The sequence below is a fragment of the Planococcus citri genome, chromosome 1 (assembly GCF_950023065.1).
Source record: "Planococcus citri chromosome 1, ihPlaCitr1.1, whole genome shotgun sequence".
In the NCBI taxonomy this organism is placed as follows: domain Eukaryota; kingdom Metazoa; phylum Arthropoda; class Insecta; order Hemiptera; family Pseudococcidae; genus Planococcus; species Planococcus citri.
In genome coordinates this window covers 72681044-72700089 of record NC_088677.1, presented here as the reverse complement: position 1 = coordinate 72700089, position 19046 = coordinate 72681044, and the positions used below count along the sequence as shown (strand labels likewise).

The following is a 19046-nucleotide window of genomic DNA, read 5'->3' as shown; positions in this document are numbered from 1 at the left end:
TAATCGAGCTGAAATTCGGCTTACTGAAAGAGCATGTCACTTAGATCTCAAAACCAAATTTTTAGCGGCGCTAAAGTTGATTTTTTGATTTTTGATGAATTTTTTAAAATGACTGATGGAAGAGCTTAGAGATACTCACTGATAAGTATAATAATTTTCTACAAAAAGAACAAGCCTGTGAGATGAACATCTGAAACAAACGTTTATCCTTCTAAAGTTGAACCCCCTCGCGAGTCCATTGCCATCCACTTTCCAATTTTCAACCGATCTGGAGCTTCCAAACAAAATAAGGTTTTCTTCCACATTTTCAAATCACTCCAGAAGGGGTTTCTAATCATTTTTGCCAACTGGAAATTTAATCCTGTCATAAGTTCGATTCTTCAAATCGATTAAGAGAGTGCTCTACGTATTGCGTTTTTAAATATAACATAACCAAAACATGCAAGGCAGAGTACTGATTAGAGGCGATGCATTTTTCAATCGCGTACCTATAAATCAAATAATTGCGCATTTAACGAAATTTTTTTGGACAATATTTTAATTTGAAGTTTGTTTTAGCGAATGAAACCATTCAACACCTCAAACAAACATTATTATCGAAGTATTTGCCATTTTAGAAAGTTATCGAAATTACGCGAGTTGATGTCGTTGACACAGGATTGCTCCAACAGTACTGTATGAAATTCGCTGAAATTTGAATATGCTATACTTGAAAGTACGTATTCCTAACAACTTGACGTTGCCCATTTTTCGATTTTTTTCGTATTACCTATCAATTTTACCGTCATTGCGAAATTAGAATTGTTTGAGGGTATTTTTCAATGGTTATATTTTCACTCAAAAGGAAAAAATCGAAAAATGGGTAACGTCAACTTGTTAGGAATACTTTCAAGTATAACATATCCTAATTTCAGCGAATTTCATTGAGTACTGTTGGAGCAATCCTTTGTCAGCGACATCAACTAGCGTAATTTCAATAACTTTCTAAAATGGCAAATACTTCGATAGTAATGTTTGTTTGAGGTGTTGAATGATTTCATTCGCTAAAACAAACTTCGAAATAAAATATTGTTCAAAAAAATGTCGTTAAATACACAATTATTCGATTTATATGCGATTGAAAAATGCATCGCTTCTAATCAGTACTCTGCCTTGCATGTTTTGGTTATAGGTATGCTATAATTATTTAAAAAACACAATACGTAGAGCACCCTCTTAAGGCGGCGGGTGGATCGCAAATAAGAACAGACGAGTTGAAAAAAGAATTTTTCAAAAATTGAAAAACCTCGAAATCTAAAAAAAATCCAAAATTGTCAATTTTTGAAACAAATTACGCAAAACTTTGTCTATGCCCCCACCCCAAGGGATTCCCGGACATTCGCACGAATTCAATATCCCGAACGGACATTTTCCCGAATAAGTACCCATCACCCGAATCTCGTTTTCCTGAATCCCATTTTCCCGAATTTACAAAATTCTCCAAATCATTTTCCCGATTACCCAAAAATCCCTGAATCCAATTTCCTCGAATTCACAAAATTTAATAAACAATTTCTAAACTTTTTAAAAATAATATTCCAGGGAAGCATAATTGGATGTGATGTGATCTAGTCAGATCTAGTCCGATCAAACTTGTGATTTAATTTCTCTGGATACGGCCAATTTCTTGATCTGAGTCACTTTTTTTCAGAATGACAGGAACAAGGGGAAAGGAGATTTTAAAAAGTTACGCGTTGATGTCAGGATGTAAAAAAATTCAAAAATTTCTGAAATCGCAACCCAGCGGTCAGCCCTCTTTCTTTGGTTTTTAATTCAAGAGGTGAAAAAATCATAGAAAATTTGAAATTCTGATCAAAATTTTTCTCTCATAGCCCTGGGCTGCGTTCACTTTGGCCATCGACCATCGAAATCGGGTATACTCGATTTCAAATCGGAAAATTAGGTACCTAACTACCTACGTATAAACAAACCAAGAACCAATCAGATTTTTTTGATGGAATTTGGAGAAATGAGTGTTCGGGGAAACAAAAGTTCGTGGAAATGTCCAGTCGGGATAATGGATTCGGAGGATTGTACCAGAATCCTTTCAGGTTCCCGGGCATATTTCAGTGAGTCAGATTTCAGCTGGATTTGAGTTGACGAGTTGTCGTGATTTTTTTCTTGTACGAAAGCATGGGAGCTCATACCCTAGGGCAGGGACGAAGCCACCAGGAGGGCGGGGGTGTCCTCTGCTCTACCCACAGGCCATTTTAGAAGTTGGCAAAAGTTATGAATTTTGAGTGTTCAATGATGAACTGACAACTCTGAAATTTGTAAATTGTGTTTAAAACCACTATTCTTCAAATTCTTAGTAAAAAGTAAGAAAGATACATTCAACAAACATTTTCATGCCTTTGAAGTACATATTATCATGTTTGGAAGGTACGTATGAAAAAATGCAGGGTTTATCTTAAAATACTAGTAATAGGTAGTAACTAGTGAAGTTGTTGGAAAATTTGCGATTTCGTAGTTGGCATTTTCAAGATCTCCCCTCCCCCTGGTGAAATTGGTTAGTTCGATCCTCACCCTGTCATAGAGCCTTATTCAAATCCCTTCGTATTTTGTAATTTTTTAAAATTGTCCAGAACTTGCAAAAACTGATTAAAAGATCATGAAATAACCGGGTAAGTACATATTACCCTAAAACATATCAGAGCATTATTATTTAATTTCAAACTCACCCTTGTTTTGCTCTCGTTTTCTGAATCACTCAAACTACTGCTCGTGGTCTTTTATGCTTGGATACTCTGATTATACTACAGATGAACAATTTCTGATGTTGAACTAATAGACATCTATTAGTGATATTCGCCGTTGATGAATGCAAATTCTGCTTCCGATCACAAAAAAGTCATTTTTTGTATCATAAGTAGGTTAGGTAAGTACATGAAAAAAATGAACACGTAATTTCAATTGTTGAACCTTTCGATGAGATAACATTGACTGAATTTTCATCGTGAATGCTCCAAATTTCCATAAAAATATATGATGGGTACATCTATATTATTTGTCACGTAATTTTTTTTTGGATAGGTATCTACATCTTCTTATCTGATTCAGGATAAACACTTCCGTGCGATACCCGATACATATCCTGTTTTGTATGCAGTCGGGTAGTTCCACGCTGATTTAATCCTCATCAGCCATCTTCCTGTGCAGATAAATGCACATAACTTTTAAATGATTTATAATTTTCTAAATCGAATATGATAAAAAGAACTGTATATTTTATCACATATTCTTTTCCAGAAAATGTTTGAAAATGGAATAAAATAGCTGAACAATAAATTAACCAAAATGTTTAGAATAGGTACCTCAATAAGTACTTTATCTACCTACCTACTCGTACCTTTAGTTTAGGGGAAATGGGAAATATGGAAATAATCTCCCCTTCCCCTCCAATTTTGTTAATGAATTGAAGAGAAATACTTACCATTTTTCGTGCAATAATTTTATGAGTGAAACATATAATATTGAAAAAATTTCGCCGCCGATTTAAACAAAAGCAGAAACCTAAAAAATGAATATTTTTGCATTTTCAAAATTTGACCTTCGCTATATTTTTCCTGCAAAATAAGTATTCATTGAAAATTAAATTGGTATAAAGTAAGTCTCCTGTTCGAATTCATGCGCATGGTAGCGAATCAATCATGGACATTGTATATAAGTATGTAGTATTTCAATTCGTTGGTAATTTTAAATCTTTGAAATTATGAATTGAAAGGGAGATTTCTTTCAATGTCTTTTCAGCCGTGATTAGGTGAAAATTGAACCGTATAAACGGCGATTGTCTCTTCAGCAAAAAAATGAACGAAGTATAAATAATTTCACATGGCTTTATTACATGATAACTAGGTACCTACGAGTAATATCTACAAATCAACAAATACATGCATAGGTAGCTCAGTATAAATAACCCGGTAATAGATTACAAAGATTCATTTTTCTAAATTAAAATTGGAACTTTTGATTCTCAAAGTACGAGTGCTAAATGCTAATATTAGTAAATATACACTGCATTTTCCTGTAGATTTTACGTCTAAAAAGCTTTCACGTCGAGATGAAAAAAATAAAACAAACAGAATTCAACAAATGACCTACTCAAATTATTCGCCTCGGACTTGTAAAGGAATGTGATTTTTGAACGAGCATGATCTGAAATCCTCATGACCAAAATTCCAGCTGCCTACGATGGGAAATCGTACTGTAGGCGACATACTTGTATAAAATGTAGGAATGCAATCTGAGAATGAATTTTGCTTCAGAACTTACCCATATTTCAATCATTTTTCATTAAAGAAGTAACTTTCAAAAACCAAAAAAAAAAAAAGTAAATTACACATCATTTCTTTGATTCTGAAGCTCCGTAATAACAGAATCGAGTAACGTTTCCATTTGTTGATTGATTGTGCTTTCGATCAATGTTTCCATTCGTTTATACATTCTCGACTCCGAATCACTAATTAGAGTTTTAACATTTTGGACTAGTTTTTCATCACGTTCGGCATTTGTCTCGTGAATTTTGGATTCCAAATCATGCAAGTGAGTGGTAAAGTATTGCCCTAATCTATCCATGGATTGAAACTTGGGAGGAGGTTTCTTCACACCGTGTACTCGCAAGTGTTGAACACTCTTCTCAATTCTATCAACTTCGCTTCGATTTTCCAACACCTTTCGAGCTTTTTTCACGATAGATGTGCGCATTTTCAACAATGACTTCGCTTCTTCGTTTCTATAATTGCTTTTTACGTATATCATATTATTTTTGTGAAGTCTGATCGAAGCACGAGTTTCAGAACATATTCCTCGATGAAATCGGATTTCTAATAACTCTTTCGCACAAGGAAAACATCTCGATAAGTAATTTTCAAAAAACTGGAATGGTTTACTTTCGACAAGATGTTCCAATTGCGAGATTAGTCTGACTCGAGATGCCAAAGCAACTATTTCTGCATTTTCTCTGATTGCTTGAGTATCACTGACGGCCAAACCATTCAGTAGGTTGTAAAGTATGATGCCGATGCAAAAGACGAATAAGATGAAAAACACGTGCTTGGGGCTGAAATCGTCCCCAAGTGGAACACTCGAGTCGGCGCTGAATTCGCCTGTAAGCATGATAATCGTTTTGAAAACAGATAGAGGGATGCTTCGCCAGAACTTTACATCCGGGTTGATCGATTCTGTTTGATTATTGGTGCAATTTTTTGCCATAAGAGGATCATTATGACTATTTTCTTCAGCAGTAACATTGCTACAATTTGCTTTACCAACACCAGTATTGGAACTTTCTTCATGAAACAAGAGGTAAAAACTGAGGGCAAACGATACGATCATAATCGAATACAAGCCGAAAATTTTCGAGAAATTGAACGCCACCGTCTTGAATATTTCAATATTGGTCGCGAAAAGGGGATGTTTACCGATTAAAAACACCAACTCCATCAACGATGCTAGAATCGCACAAGCTGCGCAAATAGGTGGTAAACTTGTGCTCGTAGCAGCGTGTATAAAAACAATCCCTACAGTGGAAATCAATATGATTTCAAGCCAATTCTCTGCGGATGTTAAATAAGACTTAGGTGAAATAATCAACTGACAAACTTCTCTCAAAACTAATACAGCGTAAAACAACTGCGTTAAAGTTCTACAAAGTAGTCTTAATATGCACCATGGATCCGAAGGATCGAACTCAAATGCCCCATACTGCTGTTTTAGGAATATGTAAATACTCAGAAAAACGCAAAATAGTAAATAAAATAGCAAATTCGTGAAATAATACTTCTTGACGAAATTCCACTTGATGTAAAGGAAGCTTTTTGCTACCGGATGCTTGAGGAATATCCTCAATTCTGGCACACGTTCGATTATCGTAAAAAATTCCATCTCGTTTTCTCGACAGGCAGAATTTTCACTCGGATTTACAAACAGCTTGTACTCGAAGTTGATTTCACGATCTGTTTCCCTGACGGATTTTTCGCCTTCGGTGATACAATCGTCCAAGTAATCTGAGAGTACTTCTGGTCTAATCAAATTCAAGGCAACTTCTCCCGAGTGATTTTTTTTATACAGGTGAGCACCAGCGTAAATGAGCGATTTCTGGATTTGTTCGTCGCTGAAAAGAACCGCCAAATGAAGAGCTGTGTTTCCCCAATAATCCACAAAATCAATATCTAACTTGGTTTTATCTTTATTTGATTTCGAATGACTAGTGGGGAAGATTTCGTTCAGCACTAATTCCAGGCATTTATAAGGATTACGTCTTTCTGCAACTTGGCCATTGTATAACATACCCCTTATTATGTAATGTAGCACTGATCCATGCCCCTCAACTTGCAGTTCAATTTTAGGTTGGTGGAATAATTTTTCAAAGATTTCGTAGTAACCGTTTCGAGAAGCAATTATAATCGGTATCTCGCTTTCACAGATCTTATTAGGATCGACGTCTTTGTTCAACAGTAATTCGACTACATCTGTGTATCCATGATGGCAGGCGAAGTGTAAATACGAACAATCATCGTGACCATCGTTTAAATATCGTGATTCAACTTCAGAGGCAAGTTTGATGAATGATTCGGTCATGCCTCGAGTCAATAATGAGCGTAAAATGAACCCTGGATCAAGAATTGGATCAGTTGAGAGTAGTTTCTCCTGCAAATTAGGATACTCTTTCTGAATAATTTCACGACAAGTACGTCCTTCAGAATCTTTTTGAAAATCCAAGTCAATACCAGGACACTGAAGCAATACGCAAGCAACTTGCTTGTTGCCTTCTTTCAAAGCCAAATGTAAAGGAGACGGGTGCTCTTTGGTACTAATGTTGATATCGATTGGTTCACCACGACACTCGAGCAGGATTCGAATAGATCTGGTGTGATTTTTTTTAGCAGCTATGTGCAATGGTGTATAACCTTGACGATCTATGACATTTACCGAATCGAAATTGAAGTGTTTTGTTAGCTCGTCTAGCATGTCAGCATCGCCACTCTCGACAACTTCGTGTATTGGAGCTTTACCAGTAATTTTGTTCACTAGGTTTGGGTTAGCCAACTTACCCAGTAAGAATCGCACAATACTGCAGTTCCCAACAGATCTGCAAGCGATATCTAGTAACGTTCCGTTGTAAGGATCTGGATAGAAGTGAATGATATCATCGTAGTTGTTTCTTTTTTTCACTAGTTCTTCAAATTCGTCAAATTTCTTTTCCTCGAGCATCAGCGGCAGAATTTCTCGGTCTGGTGAGTTGGCCGAAGACTGGGTGTTTTTCGAGTTATTATCCATCTCTATGAGCAAACTCTTATTTGAGGTGGATGAATTGCAAGATGATGTTACCTGAAACAGGTTTATCTCACATTGAACATATTTTTAGGAATTATACCCGAAAGAAAAACATTGGGTCTAATCAGATTAAAAGAATGGCTGTGTAGATCTGATGAGAGCTGCAATTTTTTGAACACGCCCCTACAGTAAGATTCGCATAATCTTGCCTAAGGCCGGCAAGATCATAAAACTGCGTTGAGGGGAAATTACATTAAGCAACGCGTAGGCGGTCAGGGCATATCCGCTCATCACAATTTTTTACCTCATATTCATTTTAATACACAAAATAGACATTTTCCCACCATTTTTTCGATTCCATTTTATTATACGACTGAAATGAAAAAATCACATCACCCTCAAAACTACGAAATCTATAACCGAAAATGGCGTATTTCCATACCTATAAGTAATCATAGTAGTCCAACCAGGAACAGTCAGAAGGGTGCATAGTTGATCATAATTCTTAGCACAACCTTTCGAGCTGAAAAAGTGAGCTTTTAAACACAAGTTCTACAAAATTTCTGAAACTATAATTTTTTTTTTGAATTTGAACAAAGATCATGGTTTTAATTTTTAAAGACAAGAAAAAACATTATTATTAATGAAATTGCCTATCTTTGAAATTGAAGGAGCTGAAATGAAAATATCTAATAAAATGAACTACCTAGCCCAATAAATGAGGATTGAAAAAACTTCAACTTTATCACAATTCTCGATCAATGTGGACCTTTCAGTAGCTACTTTAAGGTTTAAATATTTTGTCTATACTTTCTCAAGAATTTTCATTTTTCTAGCACTATTAAAAAGTTAACACCCCCCCAAAAAAAAAAATTCTTAAAGAAAGAAATACGATAGGCTGTATAGGTAATAACTAATTTTTTCCATACGTTTCAATAGTGAATCAATCATAATAATTTACTACTTTGATCGATATAAGGGAACTATAAGCCTACGTATTCAAAACTAATCAAATTCCAAACTCACCGTCATGTTTCTTTTGCTTGCTGCAGGTTTACTCGTACGAATCCCCATGTGCTTTATGTTTATATTTGCCGACACATTCACGAATAAACAAATTAAAGAGCTAAACAGCCTTCGATACTTATCGGAGAAATATTCACAATATTAATAGATGATAAATTCACTAGATATTAGTTGGGTATACACTTTCTGCATACAAAAAAGCCTTTTAATTAACCATGTACCATACTCAAGTCTTGAAAAAAAAGGAACGCGTAAAACCATACCGGTTTTGTTGAATTATTCGCGAAATTAATGTGCTTCTTTCCTCGCGATTATTTCAAATAAATAGGTACTTTACTCATATCAGTAGCAATAAATGTGTGTTTGTATTTTAATCTAATTGCAAATAGTGCTTTCGATGGTAGATGCCCACGGTCGTCGGTTAATAAAAAGAGCACTTCCATGCGGTAATTAAGTGAGGTTTCAAGGTGATTCGGCCTTTATCAGCCGTTTTCCTAGGTAGATAAATGGTCCATGCAGCATCAATTATAATATTTATCTAGGTATTTGCCAGTTTCAGTTTTAAAAAAATTTAAAATTGAGTGTGATAAGATAATTTTTAAATACTTTAGTACCTACCTGTACCTACGGATTTTTCATTCGTCTTCACATTTAATTAATACCTACGCTCGATACAGTTAATAGGTAGGTACCAACATCTCTATACTTGGCGAATTTTTAAAATTTAAAATTTGGCCAATTTTTCATTAAAAGAAAAATCAAGATTTGATCAAATTACCGAAAAAATTAACGGTTTACACTCTATTTTCGAACTCTCAAGTCGATTACGAGTAAGTAGTAATGTTTTCCAAAGACAATTGTTGTTCTTGGATCGTACTCTTGTAGGTATTCGTATTCTGGTTGAAAAAATTGTAAAATTACTTACCTACTTTAGGTACTCTTATATTTATTCTAAAATTTCTCAAGTGTATACTACGGATTTAGCTTCATAGCAACTGATGAAATAATTCCAACCATGCAATAAATTCTGACAGGTACTCACCTAAAACAAAACAGAAACGTACACGATTAGTAAAAAATGTCTTCCTCCTAGGAAAATAGGTAACTACTAAATTGCTCCGAATTCGACAAATTCATTACAAAAATATCGGAGACATAAACTTATACGCGCGTTTGAATAGATGAATTTTATGCAATTGGTTTGAGTTTTGAATTGAAATCGTACCAAAATATGTTGCTTTAATTTTAATATCGTCAGCGAAATTCCAGGAAAAATTTATTATGGTTTTGATTGAATCCTGTGGATGATGCGAGAGTGGTGGTATTGCGTCTATTTAAATTATCCACTCATCATTTATACGTTCAATGCGATTTCGCATAGGTGAGATGAGTTCAAAAAATTGAAGGAAAAAAAAGTTCTCAGTTCATCAGTCAAAGCGTAAGTACACGATCTTCGGTAAGTTTATATTTTGTAAAAATCCAATTTCAGAGGAGTTGTAACAGCCCACATACCTATGTAAGTGAGGTCGAGTGGTTTGCATTTTTCCAGTGAAATTTCTTCTTTGGACTAAGAGAAAAATATTTTTGTCAAAACTTGAAATCTTCGAACGATATCTGAAGTGAAATTTCAACCTGTAGTATAGTGAAAGCATAAGTTGTGGACATGAAAAATGGACACTCATATTAACATAATTATGTACAATTTTTTATTTGAATGAAATGTGAACAAAAAGTGAACTCGAATTAGGCACTTATAAAACAATCACAGGTATAAAATAATTACACTTTTGTACATTTAACATGAAGACCTACTTATTTATTATTAAATACGCATTCAATTTAAAAAAAATAATAGATATAAAAAAACATAAGTCAAGCAATGGACCTTTTCCTAATTTAGGTCTAAAACTAATCAAAAACATACAAATCCGATTTTTTAAAAATATCCATTTTTGCTTTACTTTTTTACGAGTACAAGTTTCTCAAAGTTGAAATAAATCAGTGAAAGTGATGAAACATTTTCATACCTACAAAATTCTAAATATTTTTTGCATAAAAATTCTTCCCAATAGGTAGTAGGTTTAGGTAGAATTACATACATATTTATAAGAGTGGATCGCGAAAGAAAAATGTTGGGGAGGTCTGATTGAGTTCAGCGAAGGCTTTCATTTTCAGTTGATAGTACATCAGAAAAAATTTCAGCACCAGAAATACTCGTGAAGGAGAGACATGAATCCTCAAAGAGTTTTTTCGCTCTAGCCTCTTGTCCAATCCATTTTGGAAAAAGTAACTCAGATCGAAAAAAAAGTATTTTGAGATTCTGCGTACTTAAGCCATTTCCATCAAAATCCGAGACCACTTTCAGGGATCTACTGAGTTGTTGAAAATTTAAATCACTCTTACGTATTTTTGAATAAGTTCGTATTTTGAAAATTTTTCCCTCCGAAATATTTTACATTGAAGAAGCCAAAATATAAAATAATATTATTTCTGAAATCAGGGAAGTATTTTGGAATGCAATGTTGCCAATTTTTGGGCCATTAATTGCAAATTTTAAAAAATCGAGAAAAATAAGTATAGCCAAAAAGTTACTTGAGTAATAATCAAATTTTTTTGGTTCTTTGAAATTTGCAATAATGATCAAAAAATGGGCACCATTGCATTCCAAACATTTCTACAGTTTCAGAAACGATATCTTTCGATGGTTTAGCTTAGTTAATGTGAAATATTTCATGAGCAAACATATTCAAAACACGAATTCACTCAAGAATAAGCGATATTTGCAAGTTTTTAGTTTTCAACCACTCGACGCAGTACTTGGGGCTCTACAAGCAGTCCTGGATTTTGATGAAGATGACTTACGCAGAATCTCAATAGGTACCTACTGTCTTCTGGAACTGGGTCATTTTTTCCAAAATAGGTTGGGCAAAATCCACAGCGAAAAAAGTACGGTTTTTTCGAAAATATCCTCTCTTTGAAAATCCATCTCTCTTCCAGGAACATCTCCAGAGCTAACATATTTTCTACACGACTTTCAATAGGTCTCCATTGAATTTGGTTGAAATACATCCCCCCCCCCCCACGATTAACGCTCATTATATCAGGGGATGATTTCGAACCAGTTCGCCTCTGGACTTGCCTGTGCATGCAAATTAATCTTTCAAGTATCAAGTTTCTGAAGCACAGTTTACAATCGGTTCAAGTGACTTCTCGATCTGTTTGGCGACCACAGACTCGAGTAATGTTTCAATCCGACCATCTATTTTCGACTCAAAATCGCCGATTAGAGCAGAAACTTTATGCAGCAATTTCTCATCACGTTGAGCAGCAGCAATAGCAGTCGTCTCGTTGATTTTGGATTCCAAGTCGCGTATATTGGTGTCGAAATATTGCCACATTATCGGTTTAAGTGACTTCTCGATCTGTTTGGCGACCACAGACTCGAGTAATGTTTCAATTCGACCATCAATTTTCGACTCAAAATCGCAGATCAGAGTGGAAACGTCATGCAACAATTTCTCGTCACGTTTAGCAATGGCAGTCGTCTCATTGATTTTAGATTCCAGGTCACGTATTTGTGTATCGAAATATTGGCCGAGTTTATCGATGGATTGATTAAATTTAAGAGGATGTTCTCTCACAGCATTTACATGCAAATGTTGGCTACATAAATGAGACCTGTCGAATTCCATCTGATTTTCCAACACTTTTTGAGCTTCTTTCACAATAAACGTTGGCATTTTCAAAGTACTAAACGTACCATTCGAGTCGCCACATTCGTAATCTTTAAGTTTCTTATCGTTTTCGAAAAGTTTCACTTCTTTGGTCGTGTTGGTAGATATACCAAGATAAAACGGAGATCTCGCGTATTAAAAACGTTTTGACGAAAGATACCGAAAACACCAAAATAGATTGCATCCAACTACACGTTCCAATTGCGCAATTAATCTGACTCGCGAACCCAGAGCCACCAATTCGACATTTTCCTTGATTATTTTCGTATCGTTGACGGCCAACCCGATCAGCAAGTTGTAAAGCACGATGGTGACGAAAAAGATGAATAAAATGAAAAATAAATGCCCGCTTCCAAAAGTGGAATAAAATGGAATAGAATCGGTGCTAAATTCGCCAGTCATCATGGCAATGGTTTTAAAAAACGACAGCACAGGATCTTGCCAGAAATTTATCGAATCTAAGTTCAAATACGGATTGCCGGTGTGATTTGTTTTGGATGTTGTAGCATTATTAGCACGCATCGCTTTTTCTTTAAATAACAGATAAAAGCTGAAAGCAAACGACACGATCATGATCGAATACAGGGCAAAAAATTTCAAAAAATTCACCGTCACTGTTTTGAATATTTCTATGTTGGTTGCGCACAATGGAAGTTTACCAATCAAAAACATCAAGTCGATCCAAGATGCTAAAATAATACCAGCTTCGTAAGATTTATGGTTCAAGTGCAACGCTTCTGTTACAAACGAAGCCCCTGCTATAGAAATTATCACAATTTCCAACCAATTCTCGGATGATTTGAAGTAAGACTTGGGTGAAATGAACAATTGCCCCAATTCTTTCAAAACTAATAAAACGTAGAGTATCAGTACAATTATTCTACAACTTATCACGACATTCCACTCTAACAAAGGACTGATTGCAGGATTGACGTCAATGAATGATGACGACCTCCTTTCGTATACTTGATATATATGTAAACTCAATACAACGCAAAATGCCAAATAGAATATCAAATTGACGTAATAATACTTCTTTACAAAGTTCCACTTGATGTGAAGAAAGCTTTCCGCTAATGGATGCTTGAGGAGCTTTCTCAACTCTGGCACACGTTCAATTATGGAGAAAAATTCCATTTCGTTTCCTCGACAGATGGCATTTCTATCAGATTTTACGAATATCTTATAATCGAAATTGATTTCACGATCGGTTTCGAAGTTTGATTTATTTTTCACCGAGATGCAATCATCCATGTAGTCTGCAAGTACCGCTGTTTTAATCAAAGTCAATGGAACTTCTCCAGAGTTATTTTTCTGATACAAATGAGCTCCAGCATAGATAAGTGACTTGTGTATCTCTTTGTCGTTAACCAGAACAGCCAAATGAAGAGGGGTATTTCCCATATGATCGACGAAATCAATATCCAGTCTACGCAGAGGTGAATGTTCATCTGTACCTGATTTATTCGGAGGGAAAATTTCGTTCAGAACGAGTTCTAGGCATTTTCGATGATCGCGTCTTCCTTCAACTTGGCCACAAAATAACATACCACGTATTATGTAATGTAGCACCGATCCATATCCTTCAATTTGCAGCGCAGTTTTCGGATAGTGGAATAATTTCTCAAAAATACCATAGTACCCTTTACGAGCAGCTATCATTATAGGTATTCTGCTCTTGCAGATCTTATTCGGATTGACTTTTTTGTTGATTAGGAACTCGACAACGTCTGTATACCCGTGATCGCAGGCACGGTGCAAGTAGCCCCCATTGTCCCAAAAATCGCCATTTTTCAAACATTTCGGGTCAATTTCAGAAGCTAGTCTGACGAATAACTTGGTCAGACCTCGGTTCAAAAACGAGTGTAAAATAGTGCTTGGATTTTGGAGTGGGTCAGTTGAAAGATTTTCGACCAGGGAAGGATGCTGCTGATGTACTATTTGGCGACAAGTACGTCCTTGAAAATCTTTCTGGAAGTCTAAATCAATACCCGGACACTGAAACAATACACGAGCAGCTTGCATGTTTCCCAGAAGCAAAGCTAACTGTAAAGGAGACGGATTCTCTCGCGTACTCATGTTTATGTCGATAGGAGAATGACCTTTTTGGCAATTTTCGAGTAATATTTGCATACATCGGATATGATTGTGTTTCACAGCGATGTGTAACGGTGTATTTCCATCTTTATCAACGATATTAGCTGATTCGAAATTATCGTGCTTTGTCAAGATCTCCAGCATGTCTGCGTCGGCGTTTTGGACCACTTCGTGGATCGGAGCTTTTCCAGTAGTTTCATTTAAAACGTTCGGGTTGACTGATTTGTTCAAAAGGAAGTGTAGAATTCTGCTATTTCCGGTGGATTTGCAGGCGATGTCTAGTAAAGTTCCGTTATATGGATGAGGGTAAATGTGAATGAAATCTTTGAAATCGTCTCTTAAATTTAAAAGTTGTTCGAGCTCGTCGAATTCTTGTTGTTGGATCAACACCAGTAGGGTTTCTCGAGTTTGTGATCGGGCCAAATGCTTGGCCTTTTTCGAACAGTCGTCCATTCGGATGAGTAAACGTTCATGAACTGTAGACGAATTGCAAATGGCTGTGACCTGAAAGCAGTTCATTCATATTCACTTGTATTATTCTATCACTTCAAATACGTTGATATTTTACACTGTGGGACAAACTGCTTTAAAAACCATGTTTTTTAAGAGTGTGATCCCAAACTTTTGTCACCTCGATTTCAGCAGTCTTACAAAAATTTTATCTAATAATAATTTCTTGAAAACATGAGTCTTTTTGGTGGAGATGGGATTGAAGATGAATTTGAGGATAATTAATACCTATTCATTTCAAGAAGGGAAAGGCAAGTTGGAATTCTCAAATGAGGCCACCTACCATAAAGTGACCATTTTGATGTTCGACTGAAAAAATTAAGAGCCAAGTAGGGATTTTGGTAAATTTGATATCGAAAATAATTGCTTTCCAAAAATTTTCAAGGAACTAAATTTTCTGCCATGTTGAATTCTGAATGAAAAAATTTTCATTTTCTCAAGAATATTGTTGAAAGATGAAGTTTTTAGAAATCTTCAGATAATGCACGTACATTACATAAATTTTTGTAAATAGACCAAATGAATTTGATGGCTAAATTTAGCATACATTTTTCTGCTTTATCCAAAAGTGGCCATCTGGTCTGGGTCTGAAATCATTTCATTCGTAGATATAAATGCGGAGTCCCAACCAGAAGAAAAATTTCTGAACCATGCAGTCAAAGCTGAATCGAAACAGCATGCAAAAATATCTCATCAGATAAAATTTCACAAGCTGAAGTAAATTTCTCGAATTTTTGTGAAATTTTACAAATCAAATTCGAGACACAAAAATTAAAAATATTAACACTTAATTTTTTCAATTTTTTTTTGACCCCAAAAACGACATTGAAATCCACTTTGAAAACATTAACTCAATGTAAAGAAAAGCTCGAAATCTGGGAAAACTTCAAAAAATTATTTTTATATTTTTCGATATGTTTTCATACCCCTAGTACTTGAATTTGGACCAAATTAGTCAATTTTGATGTTTTACAATATTTTTATTTTCAAAATTGAATAGCATAATTTTGGGAACCCTTGACACTACTCCTACCAGGTGATTTATTTATGCCTAAAATTTATGTCTGGACTAATATCAACTCAGAATTGACCACTTTAGGTAAGAAAAGTCAAATTTCCAAATGGTTTTAACCCTTTGGAGGTTCTCTAGGTTCCCATGTTGGGGAAACTAATTACTTTAATGGATGTAAAGGGTACCCTGCCCAATTGACCAAATCATAAAAAAGTTGAGCTTTCAAAGAAAAATCATGTTAGAAAATGAAAGTTTTGAAAATGCTCAAATCCTTTATTTTCAACAAAACAAACTACATACAAAAAGCACTTTTTGAAAATATTTTTACAGAATTAGTAAGGGATAAAATCGTAATAACAATAGTAACAAAGGTTGTCTAGCAGTTCACAAATTGAGCAAAATAAAAAAATTGGTAACTGAAATGCCTTTTACCAAAAAATGAAAAAAAAACAAAAATCCATGTCGCTAAGAGAGGATTTTTTATCAAGTCACACAAAATGGCAAAATTGCTAGCTTTGTTGTAGGGTCAACCAATAATAAAAACATTTTTGCTTTGAATCACGGTATGTAGCATAGAATTTTCTTTCATTTTGGGAGAAAAGAATTAAAGAATTGTAGAGACAGATTGTGCTGTATTTTCAGTCGCATAAGCGATAGAAATTCGTTCTGCCAATAGTCAACATACTAAATAGTTCCGTAATATGACCTCTAGCGGATTAATTCTCTTAGAACTCTTGTTGAAAGAGAAACGCTAGAGAAACCAGTCATTTGGCGACTCCCAATGAAATAACATTGATATATCGGTGTTCTGGAGATGAGATAGGCTTGTACCTATTCTCATATTTGTGTAAATCTACTCGTAGTTATCCAAACTAATTGAGTAAGTCCAGTCGTATTCCGAAATATGAACTGGTAAAGTAATGATCAAGTGATCTATTTTGAAATAGATTGAGTTCCTGTTATGCTGATTGAGTTGACCAGATAGACTCGAGTGCAGGAGTTATTATGTAAAACTACTGATGATCCTTATTTAAAATCTCTTTCGAAAGAGTAACGTAGATGGACCTTCCAACATTCGTTTATTGTTCCCTCCCCCGTGGTGATGTGCTTTAGCACTCCTCTGAGACATCTTGGATGTAATTTCTCTCCTTCTGTAATACTGTACAGGCCAGTATAATTAGCTTGAGTAAGTTACTACTCTGTACATACTTGATTTATGAACAATAAACAATGCAAAGTACATATATCTGAAGAATTTTCTTATTTCATAAGGTAAATGTCTGTGATGTGTATTACATAGACTACAATTCAGTGTCCGAAAAATAGGTAACAAGGCGGTAAGTCACCAGGTACCTACAAAGCTCTTACAGGGTGCCCAGAAATATTGAGTACCCCTAAGAAAGTTTTTCATTAAAAATATAGGTTGGCAATGTGAAATAGATGCATAAATGCTTGGTGAAATGTTATCTCTCCAGCCCAACAACCAATCATGGGCTATCATTATTATCATTCACTGTGACCAACCAAAGTATTTTAGTAGAAAACTTTTTTAGGGGTACTCGATATTTCTGGGCACCCTGTAGAAGCTTCATATGCATCTATTTCACGTTGCCAACCTATATTATTAATGAAAAACTTTCTTAGAGGTGCTCGATATTTCTGGGCACCCTGTAGACCTCAAGTAGGTAGCTAGCATCAGTGACGAGTATTGCACTTTGAGATGTGTACACATTGAGATGTGAAAAATCTATCTCCACAGAATCGCAGATGAATTTGTATTTTTGTTTTCTTTTTTTTTTTACTATTTCTCTTCATGTTCATCCTCATTTTCAAACAACTGATTAACTGGTAAGATACTATTTTTTTTTTTTCAAAATGAAAGAAAATTCTATGCTATTGTGAACTGCTAGACGACCTTTTTTACTATCATTAGGTATCACGATTTTTTTCCTTATTAATTCTTTTAAAATATTTTCAAGAAGTGCTTTTAGATAATGTTTTTTACTCATGTTTTTGGATTATTTTTGAAAAAAATTCCCAATTTATATCAGTTTGTTTTGTTGGAAATGAAGGATTTGAACATTTTCAAAACTTGTATTATCCAACATGATTTTTCTTTGAAAGCTCAATTTTTTTGTGATTTGGTCAATTGGGCAGGGTACCCTATCACACCCATTAAAGCAATCTGTTTCCACAACTTGGGAGCCTAGAGAACCTCCAAAGAATTAAAGGCATAGAGCAGCATCCACCACTTGAAAAAAATTGCCAATGGCAGAAAATAGTTACCCTGAAAAATATAAAAAATACTTTTTTGTTTTTTTTTTTCAGGTTTTGAACTTTCCCTCTGCATTGATTTGAAGGTTTCAAATTGGATTTTAGGGTCATTGTAGGGGTGAAAAATTGAAAAAATTCAAGGTCAGTACCCTCAAGTATCTTGACCATTACACTAAGTTTCAAATAAATTAGTACAAATATCCGAAGACAGCGTAAAAGCCCCTCGAAAACTGTTTTTTTGGGGTACACCCCCCCCCCTCGGATACAGATTGGAACCCGTTTGTGCGTTCAAAAAACATTATTTGGTAGCATTAAACGAGAAATAGGTAGCATAAAAACCAAAATCGGATATGAAATGGTAGGTAATCCAAATACTCTGTGAGAACCTTTAAGTTATACAAGCTAAATTTCATACCACTTGATTTAAAAAAATGACAAAGGTCGAGTAGAAAATAATGAATATCTCATTATATATTGCTATAAAAACGCCCAGCTGATATGTTCTGAAATTCAGATTTTTAGTAAGGTAAACACTTTTTAAAAAAAAGAATCAAGAGTCAACTCTGGATCGGCGAGAAATTTCAACATTTGAATTTGATCTTGAAAAATCGCTGATTAAGTGGTTTTTGATCGATTTGAAAGCATTGCTAGTATAATACGAATTAATTTCAAACTTACCTTCGTTTTTCTCTTATTTTTTGAACCACTCAAACAGATGCCCATCGTCTTTTATGGTTGGATACGCAGGTGAACGATCTTCGATGTTGAACTAATAGATATTTGCGCCTATTATTTTGTAGATTTATGTAATATGTCTTGTTGACAAATTCAATCTTATTATGCCGTTCACAAAAAACTCAGTTGATAGGTGCCTATATTAGGTATATGTGAAAAAATAAAACGAACGTGTGAATCCAACTGTTGAACCATTTGTGAGATAAAATCGACTTTATAAATTTTTATCGCGAATATTTCACATTGGTGTATTCATAGATATACCTACTTATGAAAATTTGAATATTCCAATTTTTTTTTTCAAAATAGGTTCCTACATACGTAGGTATCTCCTTATCTGAATT

General features: G+C 34.8%; 2 protein-coding genes across 2 annotated transcripts in view; both read right to left on the bottom strand.

The window, feature by feature from the left end:
- Positions 1 to 19046, bottom strand: part of LOC135831313 (uncharacterized) — a 195019-nt gene that overhangs the window by 66615 nt on the left and 109358 nt on the right. The gene's annotated exons all lie outside the window — the stretch shown is intronic.
- On the bottom strand, positions 3874 to 8632 carry LOC135831188 (transient receptor potential cation channel protein painless-like). The gene is made up of 2 exons (XM_065343493.1): positions 8341 to 8632; positions 3874 to 7368 (listed from the first exon to the last, which is right to left on the bottom strand). Exons 1-2 carry the CDS (start codon positions 8386 to 8388, stop codon positions 4375 to 4377), a joined length of 3042 nt encoding a protein of 1013 aa, XP_065199565.1. The 5' UTR covers positions 8389 to 8632; the 3' UTR covers positions 3874 to 4374.

What these genes read in the sequence shown, in the direction of transcription:
- LOC135831188 (XM_065343493.1), bottom strand. Translation starts at nt 8,388, where the DNA reads ATGGGGATTCGTACGAGTAAACCTGCAGCAAGCAAAAGAAACATGACG. An exon ending in CAAGCAAAAGAAACATGACG is followed by an intron (nt 7,369 to 8,340) that starts GTGAGTTTGGAA and finishes AACCTGTTTCAG; the next exon opens with GTAACATCATCTTGCAATTC.